At 41.0% G+C, this 26,393-nt stretch overlaps 1 protein-coding gene across 1 annotated transcript; it reads right to left on the reverse strand.

The window, feature by feature from the left end:
- Positions 1 to 817: 817 nt before the first annotated feature.
- On the reverse strand, positions 818 to 26,174 carry YWHAQ (tyrosine 3-monooxygenase/tryptophan 5-monooxygenase activation protein theta). The gene is made up of 6 exons (XM_082481283.1): positions 26,052 to 26,174; positions 24,583 to 24,967; positions 7,180 to 7,303; positions 4,543 to 4,706; positions 4,072 to 4,167; positions 818 to 2,999 (listed from the first exon to the last, which is right to left on the reverse strand). The coding sequence occupies exons 2-6, from the start codon at positions 24,874 to 24,876 to the stop codon at positions 2,940 to 2,942; spliced, it is 738 nt and encodes a 245-aa protein (XP_082337409.1). The 5' UTR covers positions 24,877 to 24,967; positions 26,052 to 26,174; the 3' UTR covers positions 818 to 2,939.
- Positions 26,175 to 26,393: the final 219 nt, after the last annotated feature.

Below are 26,393 nucleotides of genomic sequence, written 5' to 3' on the forward strand. Positions count from 1 at the left end.
TTAACGCAGTACTGTGAAATTCGCTGTAGAGGTTAAGGCAATAACTCTGCCCCACAGGTTTTACTGCATACAACCATATTCAGCATATGAAAATCCCATCCTTGAACTAACACACTATTGTTTTTACTAAGGTGTCTTAGTCATACATTGTCAAATGTATGTCTGGCTTAAAAATAATAAGCCTAGTTCAGGATTTGAGGTGTCAGTCTGTCCAGTGTTTCCTAAGTTGTGGGGCAGGTCCTCTTACATGAGGTGGGGCAGCATACAAGTTACTGCAAATTATCTCCTGGAGCTGGAAACCATAATACCACATGAATGCACCTAATTAGTATGGTTATTGTACTAATAATGGAATTTACCTGGGAGGGAGGGACACTAGGCAAAATAATTTAGGGAATTATGGTCTATTCCTTTTTTGCACCATCATCCTATTCCCCTACACCTTTAATTCCCTCCCCCCTCCCAAACTATGCATCTCTGACCAAATTGTGGAAGTAACAGCATGAGGAAAGGTGACGCTGCAGTCATTATCACCGAAGTTCAAGAGCTGATGTTGCGGTTTCAGGACTCATTTTTTGCACAAAAAGTAGATGCAAGGAACAAGAGACAGCTAGAATTTGCCCAGCTTCACAGACATTAGAAAGAGCATTTAATAAATTAAGCTACAGTCTAGATACAAGGCCCAGATACTGTTCCTGTAAGGAAAACTGACAACTCTCTCGACAAGTTGCAAAAGGAAGGAAACAAGAGAAGAGCATTAGCTGACAATGTAGTGCAAGCTAAGCCAGTACTCCAGAAGACAGCAAGAAAAGCAAACTCTTAAATGAGCAGATAAAGCTGACTGCTAACACGGGTCAGTACCCAAACATCTTTACTAGATAATGACAGTACTTAGGTGTTAAAAAACCTTTATGAAACAAATAAAGGATCAATAAGAAATGCATGGGGGAAGGAAAGAAATTATGAAACCAAAACACTGATTAAGAAGCATATGAGTTTATGTAGAATCCTGCCACACAATACTTTGACAGCAATTCAAAGTGACTGCATGAAGAAAATGGAATTGATACAATTTTTTTTTTTCTTTAAAGCAATGCATTTCAATGGAAGCACATAATCTGAACAGTTTTATTGTAGGAACACTCATCGTGCACGCTCAAAGAATGAACAAAAACATGGAAGATGGAAGATGTACCATCAGAAGCCTGCAAGGACTAGCAATATGTCCTTTTTCATAATGTCATATCCTGTCTAGCCAGGACACTAATAGAAGTTAAATATTTTCAAAAACCCACCAACATTGGAAATTAAGAGGTAGAGGTTTAGGAAACTCTTAAGTGATCTAGGGGGAAGGGGGGGGGTGGGGCAGCAGAAGCAGAGCAATGTATTACTACAAAAAGCTCCAAAAGACTGGGGGAAATAGTAACACTAAAAGCAGTCTAAGAACAACAGAAAGCAGATTATGATGTGGCAGCACACAAACTAATGTTCTAGAGCAGCACAAATTCCTCTGCATTTCTAAAAGTGTAGCTGGAATACTGTAATAATAATGATGATCATCAGTGAAAAAAACCCCAACAGGAGGACAGATAGGAGAATTTCAAGACATTACCAAACAAAAAAAATGTATAATTTAGATGAGAAGATTTGCAAGCCATAGAAGAATATCAAGAAATTGGCTATTTTTTCTTGGGTCATCATAAGGTGAAGCCGTTAGCTCAAGTAGATTTAGTTATTAAGAAGTCCACATGTCAGGTTAACTATTTTCATAAAATGCACATTGTTCAAATATCAAATGAATTAATTTAAGAGCAGACTTTTTAAAAGTATGCACTAGATTTGAGAAAGACACTTCTAGCATAAGATACTTACATTTAAAGTTTAGCCCTTAAGCAATTACATGGAATTGTTACAAGTCAACAGTAAGTGGTTTATAAAATGTAATTTTATTTAATGTTACTTTGCTGTTACAGAGGGCATAACATTTTCACAAGGCTTTTTTGGGACTACAATCAATGATTAGCAACACACAATAGTGGTCCAAACTCTCTAAATAACAATCACTGGACAAACTTGACACCTTCTCACATGTGCACAAACCTGCATGGAAAAGTACTAAATTTTATACTTGGACATGTGAACTTCAATTGGTTTTCCCATTCCAGTGTATTAAGAAATGACATGCACTTTAGTCTGCCAAAAAGCACTGCCTGTACTCCAGCAGTAACATGCTGCTTCTAATACATAGTAAAGTGAATACCAGAACTACAAAGGCAGGAGTGTAAGTGAACTTTTATTGGGAAGGGATATCAACTTAAACAGCAGCAACTGAAGATTAAGAGAAGCCCCTGTTTTCAAACACACAAGCTTCTGTATTACATGATACAGGAAGCAACTCAATTTGTCATTTTCCAAACTAGAAATGCTCAACTTGATCTGGCCCAATACTTCCATATTCCTACTGAAAAGAATACACAGTAGCATGTGAAAGTCAATTATGGAAAGGAAACCCTGCAGAATAAGAAGGGAATGTGGAGAATTAAAAGCTATGTGGAACACTCTTTAGTTGCAATTAACTACATTTTCATCTTACTGTAATACAAAACACAGTCAACTGGCAGGAACTGGTTCAGATTTGTTTTTAAATACCAGGTACACTTTAGTCCGCTACATAAGTGTTTGGAAGTTACTTATGTTTATATGAAATGAAGCTATTAATACTTTTCTACAGCAGTAACCGCACACCAGGAAGGCCAGGACAAACACAAATCAAGGAATGGAGTTTTCCCAAAGCTGCAGTGTGAAAAGACTATAAATTGATTTCCATACACATGGATGGGTTTTCTTTGCTATAGGAAATCCAAGTGGAGCTATAAGGAATGGAGACGTGTAAAAAGGTTTCTTGAGAAGGAAAGGGAGAATGACGCCCCACGTGCAGTTTAGTTTTCTGCACCTTCTGCAGCATCACATTCTTCTCCTGCGCTGTCTGATGTCCATAACTAGAAAGACAAGAAAAACAGCGTCAGCTTTCAGCAGCGCAGCTTTACTTCCAATAAGGGACAACTATTGACTGTATAGACACAATAATAGACTGAAGGATGTCTACAAAGTACCAGTGCACTGGAGCTGTACAACCCTGGCTTCCAGTACTTGCTCAGAGAGAGGTAGTTGGAAATAGTCCCCATGCACATGGCACAGCTACCTATGCACCTCAGGTATTAGAGGCAGAGCAGACAGCGTTCTAAACAGGTCCAGACTTCTCCACTTAATAGCAAGCTATGTCATCGATCCTAGATCATTCAACAAGTCTGAACGGTAGCTCCATGAGGAGCATCCATTTCAAAAGCTACGGTCTGAATCCTGAAATGAAGATTACTATTTTGGTTATTGAAGCTAAGCATTTTATAGTGGTAATAAAAAATACTTCTACTGAAGGAGTATTGCAAAATAATAAGTGTTGCTGTAATTTTAAAGACAGTGAATATCGAGAGAGCATATTCCCTGAAAAACAGCCTTAGTTACATATTTTAATAGAACCTAGTGGTTCCATTAGGCAGTTTTCTTAACCAGTTAATCATTATAATACATACTCAAACATCAACAGATGTTATTCTTAGCACACTGAAATTCTGTATCTTTTCTTTTAAATGAAAATCAGGAAAATAAACAAAGGAAGCTGCACTGGATGTACAACAGGAAAGATGTTTTGTTTCTTAGGTAGTCATCAAAAAGTTTGAGTAAGAATCCCTGACAGATCATGGACTACTGTTTTGTGACTCCTCGTCCCATCTTGCATGAAGTTAGCTGAATGCGCCTTCTCCCCCTCCACTGAAACGGCTGGCAAACGGGAGCTATCCAAGCTGTTATTCTAGATTACACAGCATGAAGTTGCTGACATCAACTTACGCCACATTCAAACTAAGTTATGAAAAGGTATAGTTGGGTAAATAGCCTGAAGCAGTGCCATGTTTTGCGCTAGAGCAACATAACGGTTTTGTTTCATCTGAAATTCAGTGTAACTAAGCACATACATGGTTACAGAACCAGATAGCACATAAAAAGGCAACTTACTGTTAGGTTGTCTCTAAGCAACTGCATGATGAGAGTACTGTCTTTGTATGAGTCTTCATTCAGTGTATCAAGTTCTGCAATAGCCTCATCAAACGCCTAGAATAATTAAACCATCTTTAGTCTTTCTATTAAATGATCATTAAATAACTAGAAGCCAAACCTATCAGTAAAAGCAGCTTAAAAAAAAAAAAAAGGCAACATTAGAAGTTAGTGACCTGAATTGCTCTATTTGAAACAGAAGCGTAATAAAGGCATAATAAAAGCTTGCCGTGTTGCTGAAAATTTAAGCCAGGTTGTAAATACAGCCTGCTTGTACCCCTTTAATCCCACTAACGATACGAGTTTGGAAACCAGATACATTAAATAGGATCATTTCCTGCATAAACTCTAGGAAATAATAGTTCATATTATTTTAAGCATAAACTCTTTTTTACTGTCCCTGCAGGCATACAGATGAAAAGATTAACTTACTGTCTTTGCCAGTGTGCAGGCAAGCTCAGGATTGTTGAGAATCTCATAATAAAATACAGAGAAGTTAAGAGCTAGACCCAGGCGAATTGGATGTGTTGGCTGCATCTCCTTCTTGCTGATATCAAATGCCTCCTGATAAGCTCCCTGTGAGTTTTCTATTGTTTCTGTTAAAAGAATTAGAAACATTAAAAAACAAACAAAGAGAAAAAAAACCCTTGAAGATATGGCTCTTTAAAGTACTCCACTAGTAGGAGACCGAACAGTTCTCTATTTAAGCCTGCTCTTAACAAAACACTGCACTTTAATCAAGGTAATGATTTTAAACCCATTTTAAGTACAGTTGTCACACTAACAAAATACAGGGAACAAATTAAGCTACTACAGAACAAAGGTATTCAAAAGACAGATAAACACACAGAAGTTAATAAATACAAACATTCAAGATGACTATATTACCTCAATGGCCTTTGATACTTTAGGTATAAAAAAAAAAAAGTGCATTACTTTTTCTACAGAAATCCTGCTTCATTCCCTGCACAGGATGGACATGCTCATGTGATTCGGGTGTGCAGAGTAAAGAAGGCTACTGTCTGTACAGCCTTACTTCTTCTTGAGAAAGTCTGGAAGGCATATACTGTATGTTTCTGAAAAACTGAAAGTCTGCCTCCAAAAATTGGGTGTAGGCAGGTCAAGATAAATAAACAAGGTTGTGCCCAAAATAACTGGGAGAAATACCACAGAGAAAAGAGGTCACCAGGCCAGAGAGAATACTTTAAGAGTGTTACACATAGTCTATTCCAGATTCTCTTCCAATAGAGAACCAAAGGGCCAACAGCCACCCTAAACATGCATGCAGAATGGAAGGAGACTGAAGGAAAAGAAAGGCCATTGTCAGAGCTCAGAAGAGAGCTCTCTGAGGGAGCTAATACCATAATTGCTCTAGAAAGTGCTGGAAAAAAAAAGAGTTTGGTAAGTAAAAATGTGTTAAGTATTCGAAAGAGTCACAACACAGACTTGATTTTTTCAGTATTCACACTGTAATGAGTGCTAATGGACTGCTGAGAACAGGTGAAAAAAGGCAAAAAAACCTAGCAAGTGCAGGAAACAGATCAGCTTATCGATACATAAAATATATTTGAAGTTGAGAAAATAAACAGATGCTTAGAGGTGGAACATCAGAAAAGCTTCAAGTAAAACTCCTAGAAGTTTGTGAGAAGTCAAGCACAAGATGGATGCACGGTGATACACGTAAGCTGTAACCTCCCAGCAAAACACCAAGACCTGCTAATAAGGTTATCCATCAGTCCCTCTACTACAGTAAGCACCCATATCAGAATGCACAACACTTTAAATGCAGTCTTTTTAGACAAGATAAGCTGGTATTTCTCTGCTCAGAGAAGCCCACAGATTTGTAACTGTTGCTTGAGACAAAACACACATCAGATTATCTTTGTGAAAGCCAAAGACAAGCTGTCTCTGCTACACTTGGACATGCTGTTTTCATTTTTATCAGGGAAAGGGTTAAGAGTTTCTGAATGCAACTCATGGACTTTTACTCCATTTTGCATATTTTCACCTTTCAACTTAAATGCTCTTACAATACAAGGAGACTAACAAAGCCTTTATTTAAGTGACTTCAGTTCTGTCCTCCCACTTTGCAATTGAATCAGTTTAAACTAGCCAACACTGTCGGATGCCTACCACGCCCAGTCCAAAGGGACAGTCACTTCAGCGCTCTGCCTGCTCCAACAGTCCATCTCCTTTCTGTGTCACGGCATCACTCCAGGACTAATTTTAGTTTGTTATGCAGCTTATGCCATACTGAGAGTTTTTACATCACAACAGTATCTGGACACCTTGAAAGACAGTGCTAACAATTCAATATATCCTCTGAATAGATAGTTAAAATCATCCCCATAAGAGCTTCCTGAGGTACTTACAACCACCTTTGCACATGTTCTAACTTCTAGGAATGTTCTACATTCTCAGGATGCCCAGTATCAAGTGACAGTACCAGCTGTAAAGTTTTTCCAGGCCTTTTCTGCTGGATCCAAAAGGGCAAACTAAAATTACAGGGACAGTATTATCCCCGTCAACATCAACTATTTCAGAATGCAGCAGAATGCAGAATGGATAGTGTACTGATCTATTAGTTTTGTTGCTTCTTTATAAACTTAGGTGACTACAACAAAGTCTGCTTCACACCAAAACAGTTAAAAGATCAACAGGACTCTATCATGGAGTAAAATATGTTGCAGAGACCTGTTTACTCTTCCTCACCAACTTTATTTTAGTCAAGAAATACAAACAAACAACATTAAATACGTTACCAGACCTTCACCTAAATAGTTTTCCAGAAGGTCTGAATAAGCATTATGGAACAACTGTCCAGAAATTTAGGGCAGATGACCGCTAAAATTCACTGGCATACTATGCTTAAGGTCTACTCAGAATTTTACACTCTGCCTGCATGAACACTGGAGTTTTCCAACTGAAATGTAGTTGTTCCCATTCAGCTAGCTCACGTGAATTCAGAGTAAGATACTGAAACATGTACTTCATTTACTGTTCCCTCCCCCATGGCCCCAAACTGAACTTCATTAGCTATTAAAGACCCAAAGACCACAAGGTACTTACGTTTTCTGTCATCACCACAGGCAACTTCAGCAAGGTATCGGAAGTAGTCTCCCTTCATCTTCAGGTAGAATACCTTGCTCTCTGGATTAGTTGCATTAGCTATTAAATATTTGTCCAACAGCTCCTGGAACAACAACAACAAAAAGATATTAGCATATTACATACATTGCAACCAAGTTCAATCCATTCTTCTCCTCTCCAGAAGTTTGGATGCACTCAAATGTTTGCTACAAGGAAAAAAGGGGGTTTAAGGGTCTTTTAGATAGAAGCACACTTATTTAAACAAACTGTCTAATGGCACAAAGCTAGAGACTACATTAAGATGATCAGTCAGCCATCTGCTCAGACTGCAGAAAAAGTAAAAAGAAAAGGTTTACTGGCATAGTTTCAGGACCAAGTTTAGTTTCAGGATACACACTCCTCATTTCAAAAGTGTTGTGGAAAATGAGTAAGCTTTTACTGGAAAAATGAAACACTACACAAAGTTTCAAAGCTATAAGTAAGAACTTATTCCCACTTTACAGGAAAAAAAAAAAAAAGAAAACCAACTCTGCTACTTTTTGTACAAATTGCATTCATTAGACTTATGTTAAGGAATCTCCACCCCACCTACCAGAGAGCACCAAGGATTCGAACCCATCTTGTTGGCAGCCAGCATCACCAAACTGTACTAGCTCTTCACAAGGCTGTAAAGTAACTCCAGCATACCAGGGAGGCATCCTTCATGTCTGCCCTCATGCTCCCAGGAACAAGAAGAGCTATCCAGTGCTCCCCAGCACACCCTGAGCAGCTGCTAGTGTGGCTCCCCTTGCTCACAGCTCTCCTACCTGATAACCAGAGGGACAGGGAAAGGCTTACAAGTCTCCAGCAAAAGGAGGTAAATCTCCCTCCAAGGCTGCAAGGCATCCTAGCCCTTCCAAGATAGGGATGAAGGTGAAGGAAAGAAGAGGTACAGGATTTTCCCCCAGCAAAGAGGGTACTTCAGACAACTGACAAGGACAGCAGCAGTTTCTGGCTGATCTCCTTTCCCCGGAGTACAAGCAATTTTACCCAACTCATTACCACAACTGACCCACGTTCTCTGGAGTTGACAAAAGATGCGAATAAGCTCCGATAGACTCCAGGAAACCCCACAATACTCAGAGCAACTTTACACTAAGAATTTAAGTGATAAGGATCTGCATTCGGTTACTTGGAAAATAAACAGGTCATAAAAGCAGCAGAAAGTTTCCACAAAGCTTGCAAACTGTGGCCAGTTAAGTAAGATTTTTGTTACAGAACATGTATCCAAATTCATGAAGCAGCTACAAAGAAAATGAGGAACTGTAAGCTTTCAGGGCAGAACCCCTTAGCATTTTAATTAGCAACTCTATCACTATAATCAAAATGAGCTAATTTTAGACACAAACCTACTCCCTATGCATACCATCATACCATTATTACTTCCTTTAATAATCAACAGTAGCAGAGCAATCCAGCTGAAAGCATTTACTCATTCCAAGTCCGTTTGAGGTGTTGGCAATTATTTTAAACTGACACTTGTAGTAGGGTACTTCCAATTGGGTGTAAAAAAGCATTTTTGCGTCCACACAGTGTGCTTACCATGGATGTAACATTGCATATAGCTCCACTGAGAAGCTCCCTTCAGAGATACCCCTACCAAGGCATTAAGAAACAGTAAAGAGTTACAAGCGCTCGTATTACCACCCTAGAGAAAACAGCAGGAGGGTAAGATGATACTGAGCCTGACATACCCTTCCACTTACCAAATCAGAAACAGACATTTTTAGGACTTTCTGTAAGGCTAGAAAACCACTGACAAAGACTAGACACTGGTTAGTACGGCATAGGCACAAGTGGGGAATTTGTACACCAGTTTAACACAGTGAAGTATGCAAAGGTTTGAGCAATCATATTGAATGGGACACCTCACTGGCATTACGGAAAAAGCAGCAAAACCTTCGGTATGTTTCAAAACTAGAGTTAAGACACAGTAGGCAGATGGGTCATACAGCCCCATGTTAATACTGTTATTTCGCATGAGTCATTCCCATATCAGAATGAGTTATTCCCACTCTACAGGTTTCTGCAACCAGGAAAAAATTCACATTTTGGCTCAATGTTTTCCTGATGCTTTTCACCTATGACAGATGTCAACGCCAGCCATAAAAGCACAACACTAGAGAAACCAGTTTCAGTGTCTCAGACACAACAATGCAGTAATCTCAAGTTTAACACAGGAGTTTGATTTTACAAGAAACTGCCCAGAATCAGGAAAGTTGGAATGTAATAAACATATGCTTAGAAAGGTTCCTTAAATCAGTCACAATCAAAGAGTAACTTGCAGCCTCTAAAGGCCATTCTCAGGTTAGGACTGCACTGAACCACAGAGATGTGATTTATCCATGTGCTCAGACAAGATGTGAAAAAACTGTGCCACAGTCTAAGGAGCACTGACTAGACAACCAAGAATGGTACGTTGTATAGGATTTTAAACCAGGTATTTGACAAAACTATATCTTTGCTTTTTCTTTTAAATGCTGAAATCAAACTTTTCAAGATGTTACAACTACAGCAAAAAGAGAACAAACAGGCATTTTTCTTTTTTGTCTTCCAAATCCTAAAGATTTATTGTAGAATCATAGAGGCTGGAAAAGACCTTGAAGATCATCAAGCCCAACCATTAACCTAGCACTGCTAAGTCCACCACTAAACCATGTCCCTAAGTGCCACATCTACATGTCTTTTCAATACCTCCAGGGACAGTGACTCAACCACTCCCCTGGGCAGCCTGTTCCAATGCTTGACAGCCCTTTTGGTGAAGAAATTTTTCCTAAGATCCAATCTAAACCTCCCTGGCGCAACTTGAGGCTGTTTCCTATTGTCCTATTGCTTGTTACTTGGGAGAAGACACCCACCACCACCTCGCTACAACCTCCTTTCAGGTAGTTGTAGAGAGCAATAAGGTCTCCCCTCAGCCTCCTTTTCTCCAGGCTAAACAACCCCAGTTCCCTCAGCCACTCCTTGTAGGACTTCTGCTCTTGTAAACTTAGCACACAAAAAATATTACTGATCTTATTACAAAATTCTGTGTTTGGAGAGGGCTCTAGCAGTAGAGTACCACGCGTAACTGAGGTGGCTTGGTTATGACTTAAAAATACTAACATCCTGGAATCTAGTGCACGCTAAATGATATTTACAGGAGACCTTTAAAGTGTCTAATTTAAGCTGAGTCTCAAACCTACATTCCCTAGAGCGTTAATGCCCACCTTTTTTTTTTTTTTTTCTTTTCTTTTCTTTCTTTTTTCAGATGGGGTAGGCCACACACTTCCAGGAGAATTTTGCCATGGCCCCAGCCCCAGCAAGCATGTAGCGCTGCAGCCTTGCATGTCAGTGAATGCTGAAAGCGCTGCCTCCACTATGCAGGTTTGAAAACCAGTGGTTCTGTGCAGACTTCTGAGAAACTTATGAGAAAAAAAAAAAAAAGATACTGGGAGCGAACTGTAGTTTTTCAGACAGCAAAGAGTGGGTTACGTACACTGCTTTATTTCCTAGGCACTCCTCAGTTGGAGAAGCTGAGCTGCCCAGTCAGCAGCTCCCACTCCCATTTCACCTCAAGGTCCTCCTAATCCTTACCACAGCACATGGCAAGGGAGAGATCTGTGCCTCTGTCAGCTAGGGTGGAACATCCTCGTTCTGGACTTCACGTATCCGGTTTGGGTTTTTAATAGCCTTAAGTGGAACAAGATCTCATTTATGAATCATGTGGGATAGAACAGAATACAAACAGACTTTGAGTAAAGCTAATTATTTATCTATCCAGACATTATCTTCCAAATCAATAATGTATTTGGTACACTTAGTGAGCCATTCATTTCAGGATATCATCATTATTTCTTGGAAGGCAACTTACCCCCCCCCCCCCCCCCCCCCCCGACAAAATGTTGGCAGGGCAGTGAGAGTAGACAGCACAATAAGCTAAATGATTTACTTTACACTGTCATGAGTCAGTAATAGCCAAGAAAACTCAAGATTTCCTATATCTGTTCTCTATCTTTCCCCACTTGGGCTTTTCTACCTTTCCATCAGAAAGCAATCAGCCAGGAATCCTCATTTTAAACATCAGCTGATAGTAAGTAAAATGAATACAGGCAGCCTGAGCAATGAAGCAGACCTCAGCCAACCGCAAAATTTATTATAAATTTAGGTAAAGACAGACAGGCACTGCCACAGGTATGATTCTATGATGAAGTCAGACAATACAGCAAAATGCCATCCATGTTCACATACAGCAAGCATACCCATCTTTTTTTTTTTTAGTCAGAGAAAGTTATGTATCAAAATACAGTTGCCACCATCATTAGAACTGCAACTGCTCTTATAACCTTCTAAATCAAGACCTGAAAAACCAGCAATTACATGCTCTACAATGTCAAACATGTCTCAGACGTTGGCAACACATGATGTTGGAGCCATTGGCCTGCCCTGTCAGTGGGTGACTCTCAGAACCATAAGCAGTATGAAAACGCAGAAATCAAAACTCCGTCCTTGAGCCAGACCCTTCGTGCCCTGGTACGGTTGCACTAGAACAGGTTTGCACTGTGACAGCCTGTGGTTGGTATCTGCTACTTTCCCCACACTGATGCATCCTTCTCAAGCTGCACGCTGGTCTTCCTGTAGTGTGACAAGATTTCCCACCCCACTTCTCATTAGCTTTGCTCATCCATCTTAATTTATTTCTCCCTTCACAGCATGCTAAGACTCTTGCCATCCCAACAGCATCATATTTTCATATATGGTATTCTTTTTCCCCTCCTACAGAAGTCAGGCTTACTTATTTATCTATTAAAGAGATGCCAGCAACAAAGGGCTACTGGTCCCTGGAACAGATCCACAGCTGCCTGAAAGAGCCATGGGGAGCAGACTAGGAGTCTGGCAGCCATCCACTTCTTCCCCCTTTAAAGCTGAAATTTACTTTTTAAATTTTTCTCTCCATTGGCAGACTCATTCTTTTACATGCCAAGAGAAAACTACATTTTAATTGCCTTTTTGGATCCTTCTCCAGTTCTACTTTTGCTCTTTCCCAACTGACTAACTGTCCGTCCTTAGTCTCTTTTCCCCTCTGCTTAAGCATGAACAAGGGTTAAACATGTGGTTGTAGGATCAGGCCACTGCAATTAACCTGTGCCAGAAATATTAAGTTTAATTCATTTGCTCTCATCACTTCCCCATTATTTCAGCTTTAGGAAAAGCAAGCCCTGAAGGAATATACCAGCTGTATCTTTGCTTGAAGTGCCTGATACAGACAAAGAAGCTTCCCTGAAGATGCAGGTCCTTCATAATTATTTGTTGTGTATGCATCCAACCAGCCTCTCCTTACATACACCATGCACACATTCCATGCAATTCATGCACCAGTCCCACTCCACGTATGTTTTCTGTCACCTGTTTTCAGGACAACCCCTTCTTTTAAAAGCTGACATCAGAACATAAAGTCCCACCAACCTCCTCCCATCTAAGCCTATTTTAAAATGCAAGCCTGACTGAAACATCAAGTTCAACCACAGCGTACGCCAAATACTTTCTGTACAATTTGACTATGTGGTAGATTCAAGTGGCAGAAAAATACCATCACTATCTGATCTGTGCTGTTCTTTCTTCCCACACATTCAGCTATAAAGAATCTTGACAGCAAAGATGAATTTAAAAAAAAAAAATTGTGAATACTAAATTGACCTTTGAGCTGCCTTCAGCGCTTGCACCATTTAGAGTTGGACTTCAATAAGAAAAGCAAATACGGGAGTATGTCTCTGCATATATTCCAATACCCTTAGCTAATAGATATATTCTTCACGCTTATCCGTTCAATACCAGAGGATGAACATTAACCAGGTCAGCCCCAGAGCTTATCTACTGATCACAAGTAGTTTAAGGTCAATTTTCAAAGCAAGCTAAAGATACCATGCGCCTAGGTACCAACAGAAGTTCTCAATGTGGTAAATTGAAGTAACTCAAAATATTTACAATGCCACCATCACTCAGATGTCAACACCTAGGACATGTTTGGGTCACATCACCAGCACCAAGTTATTTAATGTTATGCTATTAAAAGACTGATCTACATTGCTATTTGCATTTCTCACCAACTTAGTACAGTATATCATTACTTTTTCTCCACCAAGGAAAAAAGTCAATGTAAGAGCAACTATCCTAAGCAGCAACGCTCTCCAAAAGTTTGCCCCTGTAAATATAAACTGGTTAAGTTGCTGCACTATCTTTAGCAAGGAGGATTGTGCCCATGTTAAAAACTGCTGACAGAGTTTTGTGAATAAAGTCTATATAAAGTTTGATTTTCAATAAATACTGTTTCAGCAATATTCTTCAGCTGAAGGCCCATATATCTTACTTCAAGTTGTTTTAAACACCTTATTCCAATGTGATCTTCATCTGTTGGGTATATGATTTTAAATGCTATTCTTTAAAAGCCAACATCATAACAGTTTGTGAGAAGTAATTTGGATTTGCACATTTTCGGAATTTAAGACAAAGTCCTCTGCTGGGTTTCAACTCATATGACATAAAAGGCATCTAGAGAAAAGAAAATTCAATAGTACTACCAGGTTTTGATACAAGAACAAACCAATCAGTATCAATGCATATAATATATAAAATATATTCCTACTCACTCCATGATGGGAAAAGTTCAACAATACGGAAAAAAAAACCCACACCAGCTTGAACTTTAAATCAGCTGCTCGGAAGCTCTCTGCTGTCCAACTGCTCATCAGACCTGCCAACAGAGGATGTGCTACCATTCCACAGGGTACTGATTTTCACAGGTCTTACAGAGACTAGATTGAGTTTTATGGCTGTTTCCTAGGTGTTCCTTCCCTTCCCGAGCTGACACTGAATGTTTCCTATTTTGAGCTTTTAAGTGACTTTTTTTTTTTTAAAGGAGTACTGAAGCTAGCCACCAGAACAGATATTACATGGGTGACAGCAAGTAACTCTGATTACTTAATGTGCTTGCCTATAACAGCATACACTTACTGGCCAAACCCCACAGCCAAATAGTCACATGCAAGTGAAGAAACTGTTTTGAAATAAACCTATTTTGAGACAAGGTTCATTAAAAATAACGCACATGCAGAGAGTGCATGTCAACACCACTGTTTTGGCAAATTAACTCACCACCCTGAACATGGATTCAATATCACAGTCCCATCTAGAAGATGAGCAGCTTGCATCCAAAAGGCTCACGATGTGAAGTGTGTGACACTACATAAATTCAGCCAGGGCTACAGCATGCAAAATACTTTGAAAAATTCTTCAGTCTCAAGTATTTCTGAAGGTCCACCCAGCTCCAATATGAGAAAACCACCTACAACAGCATACACGGAAATGGTTTCCACTGTAGCTCCAGTTAAAAAGTAAAGCTAAGAAGTTGGTGAGACAGCTCAGACCAATACATTCACTTAATGTAACTGTTAAATGCAAATTTAAACACATTAAATATTCTGAACTGTTTGACAGCACAGATGATCAGTGTAGGCTCAGACCTTTTAATAAGGCTTGCACTCACAAATGACTGCCTGTTTTAATCGTTTAGTAAATTGGTATTAAGACTTCTTAACTATTTGAAGTATAATCAGTCATTCCAAAGTCCACACTATGACTCACTGCAACTTAGGTGTGTTTTAACATTCAGCGGCTGTTTTCTTGACAGGAAAGGGAGAGTCCCCTGCTGCAACAGTAAGATCACTTTACTTTCAAAACTGTAATTCAGCAGAAGTAAGCTCTTCATCCTTCTGGATTCAAGTTCTATGCATCAACTCCTTTTGGGAGAACATTGAATAGTTTTCATACAGACCTCCTAGGACCATTAGTATTTCAGTTTATATAGAGAGGAAAATACGTGTATGCCTTTCCAGTAATGGCATGGCCTTAGGTTGACCTGACAAAGCACTGTCGAAAGCAGAGACAAAGGTACTTGGCATGGAAATGGAGAGGGTGACCTAATTTGTATTTTCCATTTGTTTCTGAGTCTTTGTCTACATAGTTTTAAAAACTGGCAGTCAATATTTAGGATTGGCCCTGAATGAAGTATCTGGAATCCCACTTAACAAATGCATTGGAAGAATGAGCTGCAGCATGTCTGCCCACACTATTCCCACCTGGGGTTGAGATTAATTTCATTTAGAATTTACATTCACTGCTTACATTTCTCCTAAAACAAGAAGTTAGAAAGTTCTGTGGTCCCCGAAGAACTATGTAAGCCAGGAACTAGAAGTGTGTGGAAATGCAAGTTCTCCTTTCTATAAATTTTCATCAGGTAAAACCAACAATCCAGTGAAAGTCAAAGAATTATTCAAGTTTTTATGGAAGAGTCTAAAGTTTTCCTGTTTCCCCCTGCCAAATATAAAAAAAGTCTTCAAAAAAATGTCACTCCCCTTTTGAATAATTATATTTTTTTTTTCTGAAGTAACAGCCACACCAGACAACCAAAAGCTTTCAGGAAAATTTTCTTAGTATCAGACAGATTTATCTCAAAAGGATTCTAACATTCTTTCATGATTGCATTTTCCATATTTCTAATTCCTCAAAAAACTTCGTGTTATTTTCCCCTTAGTAAACATGTATTACTGAAATAAAATTCTTCTCTTCAGAACCCTGACTACCTAAAAGTTTATTCCAGCATCCTCCATTTGTGATCTTCCACAATATGACAGAATCAAACACAAAAGACTAAATTTGCATTTAAAAATATTTCTATGCTCTGCAGCTACAGAAGCCCTGAAGGCATGACCAAATGATTGACTGAGATATACCTAAACTAACAATAGTCAAAATGAACAACAGCATGCAGGCGTTACATGGGTTTAAGGTATGTCACCCTTGTGCAGATAACTGATTTTTAAAGTCAGCCTTTCATACTAATAAACTCCGGAGGGCCTAAAAGTTTTAATTGCTTCAGTCTACTTTCTGTTTGGGAGCTGTGGATCAGAGGCTTGTGATCACCGAAATCCAGAAAGATAATGAAACAGATACACTTTCTTCCCATTGCTTAGTGCAGCTGGAAGCACCTTTTGCATTGTCCAATTCCACCTTGAAGAAAACCCAGCAATGTATTATTTCATTCAGCATATTAAGAGTGTTCCAGTAATTTTGTTATTCCCCAAATGAGACAACCTACAACAATGAAGTCTAACCTTTAAGTCACAAAAACTAGAAGGCAACATTTCAGATAACCTTGTAATAACAATTTCTTGTAGCAAGCGAACCTTGACTTTCTTGCTAAGGCCCTGCCTACCTACTTCCATTTATAACGATTTCTGCTTACAATAATTTTGCAAAATGTTTTCAACTTCAGAACAGAACTTCCTGAAGAAGTTTTATCCAGGAAATATGAGGCTGTCAGTCTGACAATAATGTATGTAGTGTACTTAGAAAATTTATTATCAGACCAAATGGAAAGTTCTCTGGTTCTAGAGCCTAAAATGACTCCTACATCCAATTCAGTGGGTGGATTGTATAAATTAAGGGACAGGATAAAGAGTGCTAGAGCAAGGAATAAACCTTTATCAATGTCAGAAACTGGTAAATCAAACACTTCATTCCTTTAACAAATTAAGAGGAAGACGCAAGCAAAATCACAGCTAATTCAGGACTTCGTAGTTCCTACGTCTTTACATCAGGTATGTTTTGGTGGGTGCACAGAACCACAGGATGTGAAACTCAGGACTCAGACATAGTAGGCAGCAAAAATAATTTAAGTGTGCAGTTCACACGAACTGTTATTCAGAGGTACAGAGTGAATTAGCAAATAACAAGCGTACAAGTCAGCTTTATGCTCAGCTGGAGCATTCTGATATTGGTTCCAGCACCATGAGAAGAAGAAAGGATGATGAGGAACCTGTAAACAAAAGGCCAATGAACTCAGTAGAGCTATATGGAGTAAGTGCCACAAATGCAGTGTTCAAGAACAGTCTTACTTACTTTACCTAGGTAGCCTGTGATAAAATTAGCTTCCAGTTTATGGTTAAGTCCAAAAGCACTTAAACACAAACAGCAAGTAACATCTAGAGGCACTAGGCTCATCATACTCAAAGACAAGGAGCATAAAACTAAAAAAGGGGCAAGATCTACACAAATAAGAAAACACTGATTAATCAAACACACACCTTCACTTACCAAACTTACAGACAGTACATCCATGCACTTTTACTTGCCCTCCCTGCCCCTTTTCCTCACTACCTTCCTCTGAAAATTAGGTATCCCCCACTACTGAAAGCTTTTGTGCCCATACAGAAATTGGTACAATCTGCTGCTTTAATAATGTGCTACACAACCCCAATTTGTGCCATCATAAAGAAATCAACTGCTAATAACCTTCAAGCTCAAGCGTGTTCTTTCCTTATCAAGTTCTGTCTCTCTGATATATAGCCTTTACATTTTACTTCAAAAAGGCATCTATCATATTAGTATCTAATGTAGTAGAAATGCCTGCAAGACAACTCTCTGGCAGGTAAGCATGACAGTGATTTACAAAATCTGCTAAAAGCTTCACAGCATTAGCAGAAAAATACAATTTGTGCCTTTATTGTCCAGTTCTACCTAGTAAGCACATCCTACCTTCTCAAGGCCACCAAACCAGTAAATGTCCTCTAGGAAATGCAATAATTCTAGATCATAGAATGGTTAGAGTTGGAAGGGACCTTTAAAGATCATCTAGCTCCAACCCCGCTGCCATGGGTGGGGACACCTCCCACTAGACCAGGTTGCTCAAAGCCCCATTCAACCTGGCATTGAACACTTCTAGGGACGGGGCAGCCACAACCTTCCTGGGCAACCTGTTCCAGTGTCTCACTGCCCTCAGGGTAAAGAATTTCTTCCTAATATCTAATCTAAATCTATCCTCTTCCAGTTTAAAACCATTAACCTTTGTCCTATCACTACACTCCCTGATAGAGTCCCTCCCCATCTTTCCTGTAGGCCCCCTTTAGGTACTGGAGAGACATTATAAGGTCTCCCTGGAGCCTTCTCTTCTCCAGGTTTAACAACCCCAGCTCTCTCAGCCTGTCTTCATAGCAGAGGTGCTCCAGCCCTCTGATCATCTTCGTGGCCCACCACAACAAGTAATACCTCAGTACACTTGTACAGTATAGAGAAAGCTTTAATAGCCTCGACTACAACCAGGCTAGTTAATCTATAGCTTAACCTCATTAAAAAATGGTTTTGACACTGGAGATGGATGAAGCTTTGGCTGCCCCATTCTCAACAGCTGGTCACCTGTGTCTGTATTACGATTTCCTATTTTAATTACTCCACATCCTGCTTCTCACAGGATGTTAACATTCAGGACAGGCCTTTCAGAACTGTTAGGAACTGTTACTGTGCAGAAGTGGAATTCTTCGGTGGCCATTTCTTAAAACTTTTAAGAACAGACAAGCCACTGATCTTCAGGTTTTTATACTTTCAAGAGACATAAGTTAATCCTATTCTCAGCTTTACCTCAAGATGGAGATACCCATGCAAATCAAATCAGTGACCTAAATCATCCCAGTAGCTTCCGAAAAGGGAAATGACACTCCAGACACAAATAATATAACGGCACAAGTTTTCAGAACCTCAGACAAAATACCTTGCTGTCATTTACCTTGTATCCTTCACTAGCCTGCTTGCATGTTTTAGGAATTCAGTATCCAGTTGCAGGGGGAGGGGGCAACAAGCAATGACTGTATGGGATGGAGACCTCGGCTACCATCAGAATTCCTTCAATGATTTTCAGTTGGGCTTTAACAGTTTTCAGCCATTTCAAGAACCTCTGTACATTCTAGGCTTTGCTTCTGCAAGTGTCAGTCCTTTCCTAGAAATTGGATTCAGTTTTCGTTGCACAGAAGTGTAGTACTCCAGTGGCAGATTCTAACGAAGGGCAAAAACTGATGTAAGAGAAGGTACACCTATGAATAAGTCAAGTTCAAATCATGACTTTAAATTTAAGTTCCAAGCATACCAAACTAGAAGAGATTCATGCATTAAGTTCCACAATTCTTATCACAAATGTGTCGTTTGCTAGAAGTTGTGCTACAGACACATCAGGCATTGGAACGCGTTACCCAAGGCAGTGGTGGAGTCCCCATCCCTGGAGGTATTTAAGGGTCATCTAGATACAGTGCTCAGGGACATGGTTTAGTGGTGGGCTTGTCAGTGTTAGGTTAATGATTGGACTAAATGATCTTACAGGTCTTTTCCAATCTAGGAGATTCTGTGATTCCGTGAACACAAAAGAGAATCAACTCTCTCCCCACATATTACCTTTCATCAAAAAAGACGACAGTTATTCCAAATTAAAACATTCACTCCACAATTCTGGATTTGCGAAGTAACATTCCCAACCTAAGGTCTGGCTTTGAGTTATAAAGTAGTTAGTCCTTTTAGTCAGTTACTTAAAAAAAGATGAGTCAACAGCATTTGCTTTAATTTACAAAAGGAAAAAAAAAGTAATACTTGAAATACTGTTCCAACCACTATCAGACAGCTAATTCAAGTCCAAAAGTAACATTAACTTAAGTGATTAGTATGACCAACCTTCAGAACAAAATTGCATCCTACATAGCTCCCAGTGTCAAAAGACTACTCAGATGCCAGCGTTTCACCTCTACACCACTATGTATTTCTGAATAAATTCTGTCAGTTCACTGAAAATGGGAAAGCAGAGAAAAAGGATTCACAGGACTTGAAACTCCAGTAAATTGTTCATATAGGAGCATCAACCTAATACTTACTGAATCTGTCAGATTTCTGCATGTATAATAAAAATAAAGATTTCAGTTTTCTGTAGGCCAAAGGTAACTGTAGGGCAAAAACAGGGTTATGGTCAAAGCTTAGTCATCATCTGACATCAGGTATTTTAGCTGACAGGAGGAATCTATTTGCTGCTGCAAGAAAATACTAACTTAATTTTCAATGAAGTTCTGAACTCATGTTGTTGAAAAAGCTGCTTTGAACATTACCTTCTAGTACGGGGATTTTTGTTTTGTTTATTTTTAAGCTATTAACTTTAGAACTAGATCTACAAAATGGGTAAAAATCAGAAGTGGACATAGATTTTTTACCCTTGGTTTTATGAGCATTTTTTGCTTCCTAATTACACAAAGCAGAAGTAGTAACAGCATTGCAACCTTGGGGGGTGGTGAAGGAAGGAAAGGGGAGCTGGCAAGAGCAACACACTAATACTTGCTTTCAACAATTAACACTGCAATCTCACAGAAGATCAAACATTTACAAGCATCCTTTCAACCTTAAGACAGTAAAAATTAAAATAAGCTACACCTTACACCTCAAGACTATTTCAGTGCAGGCACTGCCACAGGGTACAGAAAAGAATCAACAGCACAAGTAATGTTACTGTTGGTCCATTTTTAAAGTTCACGATGCCCTTGCTCATGTCTAGAAAAACTGGCCAATATGGGCCTGACACAGTGCAATGTAAAACAGCTTACAGAGGACACCATAAAAATAGATGTTTGGGAACAACTGAAAAGCCTCATATATGTCACTTTTCTATGAAAAAAATTAAAAGGATATTAAATTAATTTTTTTTAAGTTTCAGCTAGAGACAGGGGAGTAAGTAACTATCAAGATACAGCTGTTTCCAAGCTTTAATGATTTTAGCCATTGCATCTTCATCAAGTTTTAAATGTGGGCAAGTAATCATCTCTATTGCTCTACAAAGAGCTCCAACATCAGGACCTAGAATTTGAATATATGCAGAGCGCTACCAAATACACATGGAAAAAACCTCAAGTTGCAGGTGGAGAGTGAACTCCTTCCAGGCACAGGTTGATGTCCCTCCTTCCTCTACACTAGCTCTTTCTAAAGAAAGGAGGAGTTCAAATGCAACGTGGGTTATCACTATGCAAAGGGACTGAGGGTGTCAGCAAACCTGATTGATCTCTCCCCCAGAGAAGTTCCAATTCAAAACTTACCCTTTTTAAAAACCCAAAGTAACTAAGGAGCAGGGTGTACATACAATAAAGCATTAGTCTTATATCATACATTCCATCTTCAAAGTCTCACACGTTATTTCACTAACTATGTGAAAGTTGCTGCTGCACCCATCCCTTCTACATTATCTAGTACCTCTGCCTTGAAATAGCTCAGAGAATATAAGGAAACATGAACTTTGTGCTCAGAGAGTATATGAAACAATATTGTTCAACTTTATCTTGGAAAAAAAATAAAGTTGCCAACCTGTTTCTTTATTCAGGGACAAGAGTATTTCAAGAACAGTTTCAACTATGATTCATAAGGGATGATTCAACATTAATTCACTACATTACCAAAGAACTAGTCAATCAATACAGGGACTTCAATAAAATGTGCTAGTGCACTGTTCAAATAAAACATTTGTGCAAATTGTTTGACAAAGTCATACCATTTCTTCATTAAAGAGCCACTCTCACCTGAAAGACCAGTCATACAATTAACAGTTAAAAAGGGTTCAGATCACATCTACTCCTACTTTCAAGATATGCAGCTAAAGCAATGTCTTCACTGCTCGTCATGAGGTGGAATACCTTACTGTGACCGCTGATGGTGGTTATAAATTAATTAATTAGCAAAAGTTTTATTTTTCTTCCTATATCTATCTATATATAGATATCTCAACATAATTTTAGATGTTTGTATTCTAGTGGTGATGAAATATAAGTTCCTTATCAAACTATGCCCTAAAACAATGCGTTACCTAATTGGCTTGCAGCATTCTTTACAGGAAAAAAAAAGTAATTGCAGATTCAGTGTTGACGCCTTTCTAATAAAAAATTAGCAGTATTTTGTAATGCTAGCACAAGTATGTCTAAATGAATATTTCTACAACAGCAAATAGATTTCGTTTTGAAAAGCTGTGCCATACCAGTAATAAAATTAAAAAAAAAAGCCTTTTGAAAAAACTGTTAGTAGTATGACTAACAGCGGTCACACTCCACCCAACACATCCACCCTTGCTAAATCCAAATACTCCAGATGACAAGCAACCTTTCCATACTACTTGCCAGCAGTTGTTTCAGTTTAGCTGCCTTCCTAGAATTCAAAAAGCATCTCTCAGATTCAACTTAAGAGATCTAAAAAAGCTACAAGCACTTACTATAGTATTAGTAAAGAAGAAATTATCATTCAAAGGAGGAGGAGTCAAAACCACTTTGTGGCTCAGCTTTAGGAAACCCGTCCTTTGTAGTGCCTTGCACATTGTGAGTTCCAACCTCTCGGATGCTGACTCATGGATCACAGGAGTGGTAGATGGAAGAGGAAAGGGGGAGAAGCAGAACAGAACGTAACTAACTGCACATGGTCCTTAAAGGAAGGGTAAAAATCGGAAGGCTTGCAGTAGATAGCTGACATCTCCCCCTACCAAAGGAAGGCACACCTTTGCCAGTAGGGCAGAACAGGAAAAGCGTGCACAGCTGTAGGTTTCGGTCTTCACTGCTGCCTTACAGCCGAGAAGGGAAGGAGAGAGTTGTCAATCAGGCCATCGCCGAGAACAGAGGAAGACTAGAATGCAGGGAAAAATTCAGCTAGCATAGGAAGAGCTTGCTTTCTCTACCATCAGAGGTTTGTGTTAGCACGGCTACCAGACTACCTGGTGTCCACCATTCGATGCAACTAGAATAATTTCAGTATAGACACTGTGTAAAATGGCTCGCTACCTTTATTCAGCCTCCCTATGGAAGCACAAGCTCCTTGTTAAGATGGCACAGCAACCAGTATGAGATTTTATGCATAACCTCTTAGGAACCAGATTGGGTGGAACGACAGAGGGAGATTAAGAAGTCTGAAGAGTGAGCTTTATGTTGAGGTCCCAAGAAGTTAGTTCTGAAGTGGGACACTGAGGAGATCGAGAGGAGTGACAACAGCACAAAGGCTGGCACTCCGTCACACAGGTTCCAGTGAAACTCTCATCATAGGAAACAGGAATCAGTGCCCTACGCAAACCATATCATTTTCACAAAGGTGAGTGTTTCACGACTTAACTATGCCTGTAACTGTGGAAACAGCTTCTTTGGAAGACATGGACTCTTAAATGTATTAAGGTATTAACCAATTCATTAAGCTAATAAATTTCCAAATGATTTTAAAGCAAAGGTAATTCAGTTTGACTGATTTAGGAAAAAAAAAAAAACAAAACCAAAACACAAAACCTAGGTGGCAGCATGCATGGAAGCATAGGAAGCATATTGGTATTTTCAGCACAATCCAAAGTATTCCCCCGTGTTCATGAGCCACAACACCTAATCAAGAAGCAAATTCAGTTACTTCCAAACCAGTCAGCTTTAAATTCAGGTCTCCTAAACCAATCTAGGATATGTTTACCTCAAAATTTTTTTATTTCCTATAGCCTTGTGTCCTCCTGTTCTCATGTTTGCAATACTAGATGCCTAAAAAAAAAAAATGTAACCAAGAGAAGCAAATAAACTTCTGAATATTATCTGCCACACAATTACTACTGCATTACACACATGCAACTTCCTGCACCCAAAACTCCCTAGTCACAGAGAACAGGGTGCAGCGGCCTCCACACTGCTGACAAGCATCTCTTCAGCTCCCACTATGGTGCAGCAGTTTCACTATTGATGGCACCTGGAATTCTGCTGCTTGTACAGAAAGAAACGTATTCCTGGGCTTCAATGCGTGCTCAGGGTGTCACGCCAGTCTTCGCACCTTAATTTTACATTATTCCAGAATTACTGCAAATTCATCTTAAAGATTCCCCTGAGAAGTCAGCTTGAATCTGACAAAGCCAATTTCTACATATCTTTATTTCCTATTTTCAATATACATGTATTACTTCATAAAAATCATATTTTATATTAAAAAACCTCAAAACGCGTCTTGAAGACCCCTTGAGAGTATTTTTCTTCATGAGAAGTAAACGAAATGCACACCCAGTTACCATAAATGCTTTTAACAGGCTCTTAGCTCTGATCTGAAGAAATAAATGGCTTTTCTCATTTTCTTTTCAGCTTATCTTATGAATAGATAAGCTTACTAACCACAGCACAAACAGGCACGAGGTTAAATTCTCAGCACCTCTGCAATTACCTAGCACAATACTGCATATGGATCACTCCATCCAAAAATGTACTTCAAATACACTCAAAATTGAGTGTATATTTCAAATACCTTTACACATATGGGGCCCATAGCAGAGTGCAGGTGATCTTCCTCCTCACAGCAACCCACATAACGGTTGCAGAAGTTACTGCACTGACTTCCCCTACCCCAGCATAGCACTTCAGATGATATTCCCCAGCCAAGTTCCCAGTCTTACTCCCCAGTACAGCAACATACATGTATACTGTATTTCTTAAAAAAATAGAAGAAAAAAAGAAAATCCCCACTCACCAGCACAGTGGTGCAGATGGACCTGAGCTCAGACTCCACCTTCTCCCGATAGTCCTTGATAAGCTGCATCTTCTTGTCACTGGTGTCCGTCTTCTGCTCAATGCTAGAGATGACCCTCCAGGCAGAGCGCCGCCCCCCCACTACGTTCTTGTAGGCCACTGAGAGCAGGTTGCGCTCCTCGTTGGACAGCTCGGCACCTTGCTCAGTTACTGCCTTCATGCAGGTGGCCATATCATCGTAGCGCTCAGCTTGCTCAGCCAGCTTGGCTTTCTGGATCAACTCGGTCTTATCCATGGTGGCTGGCAGTGGGGCAAGAGCCGTATAGTTGCAAAAGCAGGAGAAGCTGGGGATGTCACGCTATCAACACGAGAATGCACCTCAAAACCTGCCAGAAAGAAGACAGTAACCATAACTCTAGGATAAAACACTACAGACCACGATCTTACACCACCCCTCGCAACCCACCAAAAAACAAGGATTGTGCTGAGCCTTGCCTCCCCTTCCCCATCTCCAGGAGCTTCTTGTGGAGAGACGGGACTGCAGCATCCTGCCCTTCCCGGCGGGGTTACAGGGAGAGGCACTCCTCTCAAGGGTCCACCCCTAGGGAAACCACGACCTAGAAACCCCACTGGGGAAGGCGCGCTCAGCGCTGGCCAAGGGACAGCAGCCTGAAGACTAAGCGCTGGAAACAGCAATTCTTCCATCAAAGCGGACTTTCTATCCTCACCCTGCTTTCCCCCCTTATGTGAACGTATCAAGACGCTGCCTAACAAGGACCTGGAGAAGGATACCTAGTTACCAGCCAGCCTGAGGGGGCCTTGCCCGAAGCCCCTTCCCCCTTGTGCGCCCCAAGCCCCGCAGGTGAGAGCCGAAGGTGCCAAAACCGGGAAGAGAAGGGAAAAATAAGTAATAAAGGAACGCGACGAGCTCATCCCCGAGGAGGCAAGGAAGGGGTTAAACCCCAGCGGGCTTCGCCTCATGGCGGCGGGGCACGGCGGGCTGAGGGGAGGCGGGGAGCTCGGTAAAGCGCGGCGGGGCCCGGTGCCTCCCCGCCACCCCCCTGGAGCGGGAGTGGCCGCGGCTCCGGCCCCGGGATGGCGGCCCCGCACTGCCGGTGGGGGAGCGCGGTAGCACGGCAGTGGGTGGGGTCTCGGCCCCGGCGTCCCCAGGGACGGCGGGAGGAGGAGGGGAGGGAAGATGGGGGACGACGACGGCGGCGGGGACGGCGGGAGGGCGGCCGGCGCTGCCCCCGCGGCGGCAAGGGCGGAAAGAGGAAGCCGGCGGGCCCGCCGGGTGCGAAATGGCGGCGCTTGGCTGGCTGCGCCTCCCGCTCCCCGGGGCCGCCGAGCGCTCCACGCCGCGATCACAAAATGGAGGACGCGGCGGCAGGCAGGCAGGCGGGCGGGCGGGCAGGCAGCGGCGACAGAAGGGGGCCCGCGCCCGCCGCCGGAACGCGGCACGGCGCTCACCTGAGTCCGCTGCGCTAGGCCGGGCCGCGGGCGCCACCCGATCGGCTGCCTGGCTCGGGGCTGTGGCGGAGAGAAAGAGCCGCTCCCGTCTCCGGCGAGAGCCAGCGCTAAAGGGCGTTGGCACAGGCAAGCCTACCCGCTGCTCAGCCCGCGCCCACGCGGCCAATCGCAGCCTGGCCTGCCGGCCTGGCTCCGCCCCTCCGCGCCCCGGCGGCCAATCCCCGCAGAGCGCGCCGCCGCGGGGGCGAGCGCAGGCAGGGCACAAGCTCGGTTGGCCCGTGGGCTGCGGCTGGGGCCACGGGGTTTCCTCCAATTAGATCCAGGGTGAGATGACGTCACTGT

This window comes from Vanellus vanellus, assembly GCF_965231255.1.
Source record: "Vanellus vanellus genome assembly, chromosome: 3".
Lineage (NCBI taxonomy): Eukaryota > Metazoa > Chordata > Aves > Charadriiformes > Charadriidae > Vanellus > Vanellus vanellus.

Coding starts and splice junctions, on each gene's coding strand:
- YWHAQ (XM_082481283.1), bottom strand. CDS start 24,876: ATGGATAAGACCGAGTTGATCCAGAAAGCCAAGCTGGCTGAGCAAGCT. Junction 4,707..7,179: donor CTGTGGTGATGACAGAAAAC/GTAAGTACCTTG, acceptor TTCTTTTAACAG/AAACAATAGAAAACTCACAG. Junction 4,168..4,542: donor CCTGCACACTGGCAAAGACA/GTAAGTTAATCT, acceptor TAATTATTCTAG/GCGTTTGATGAGGCTATTGC.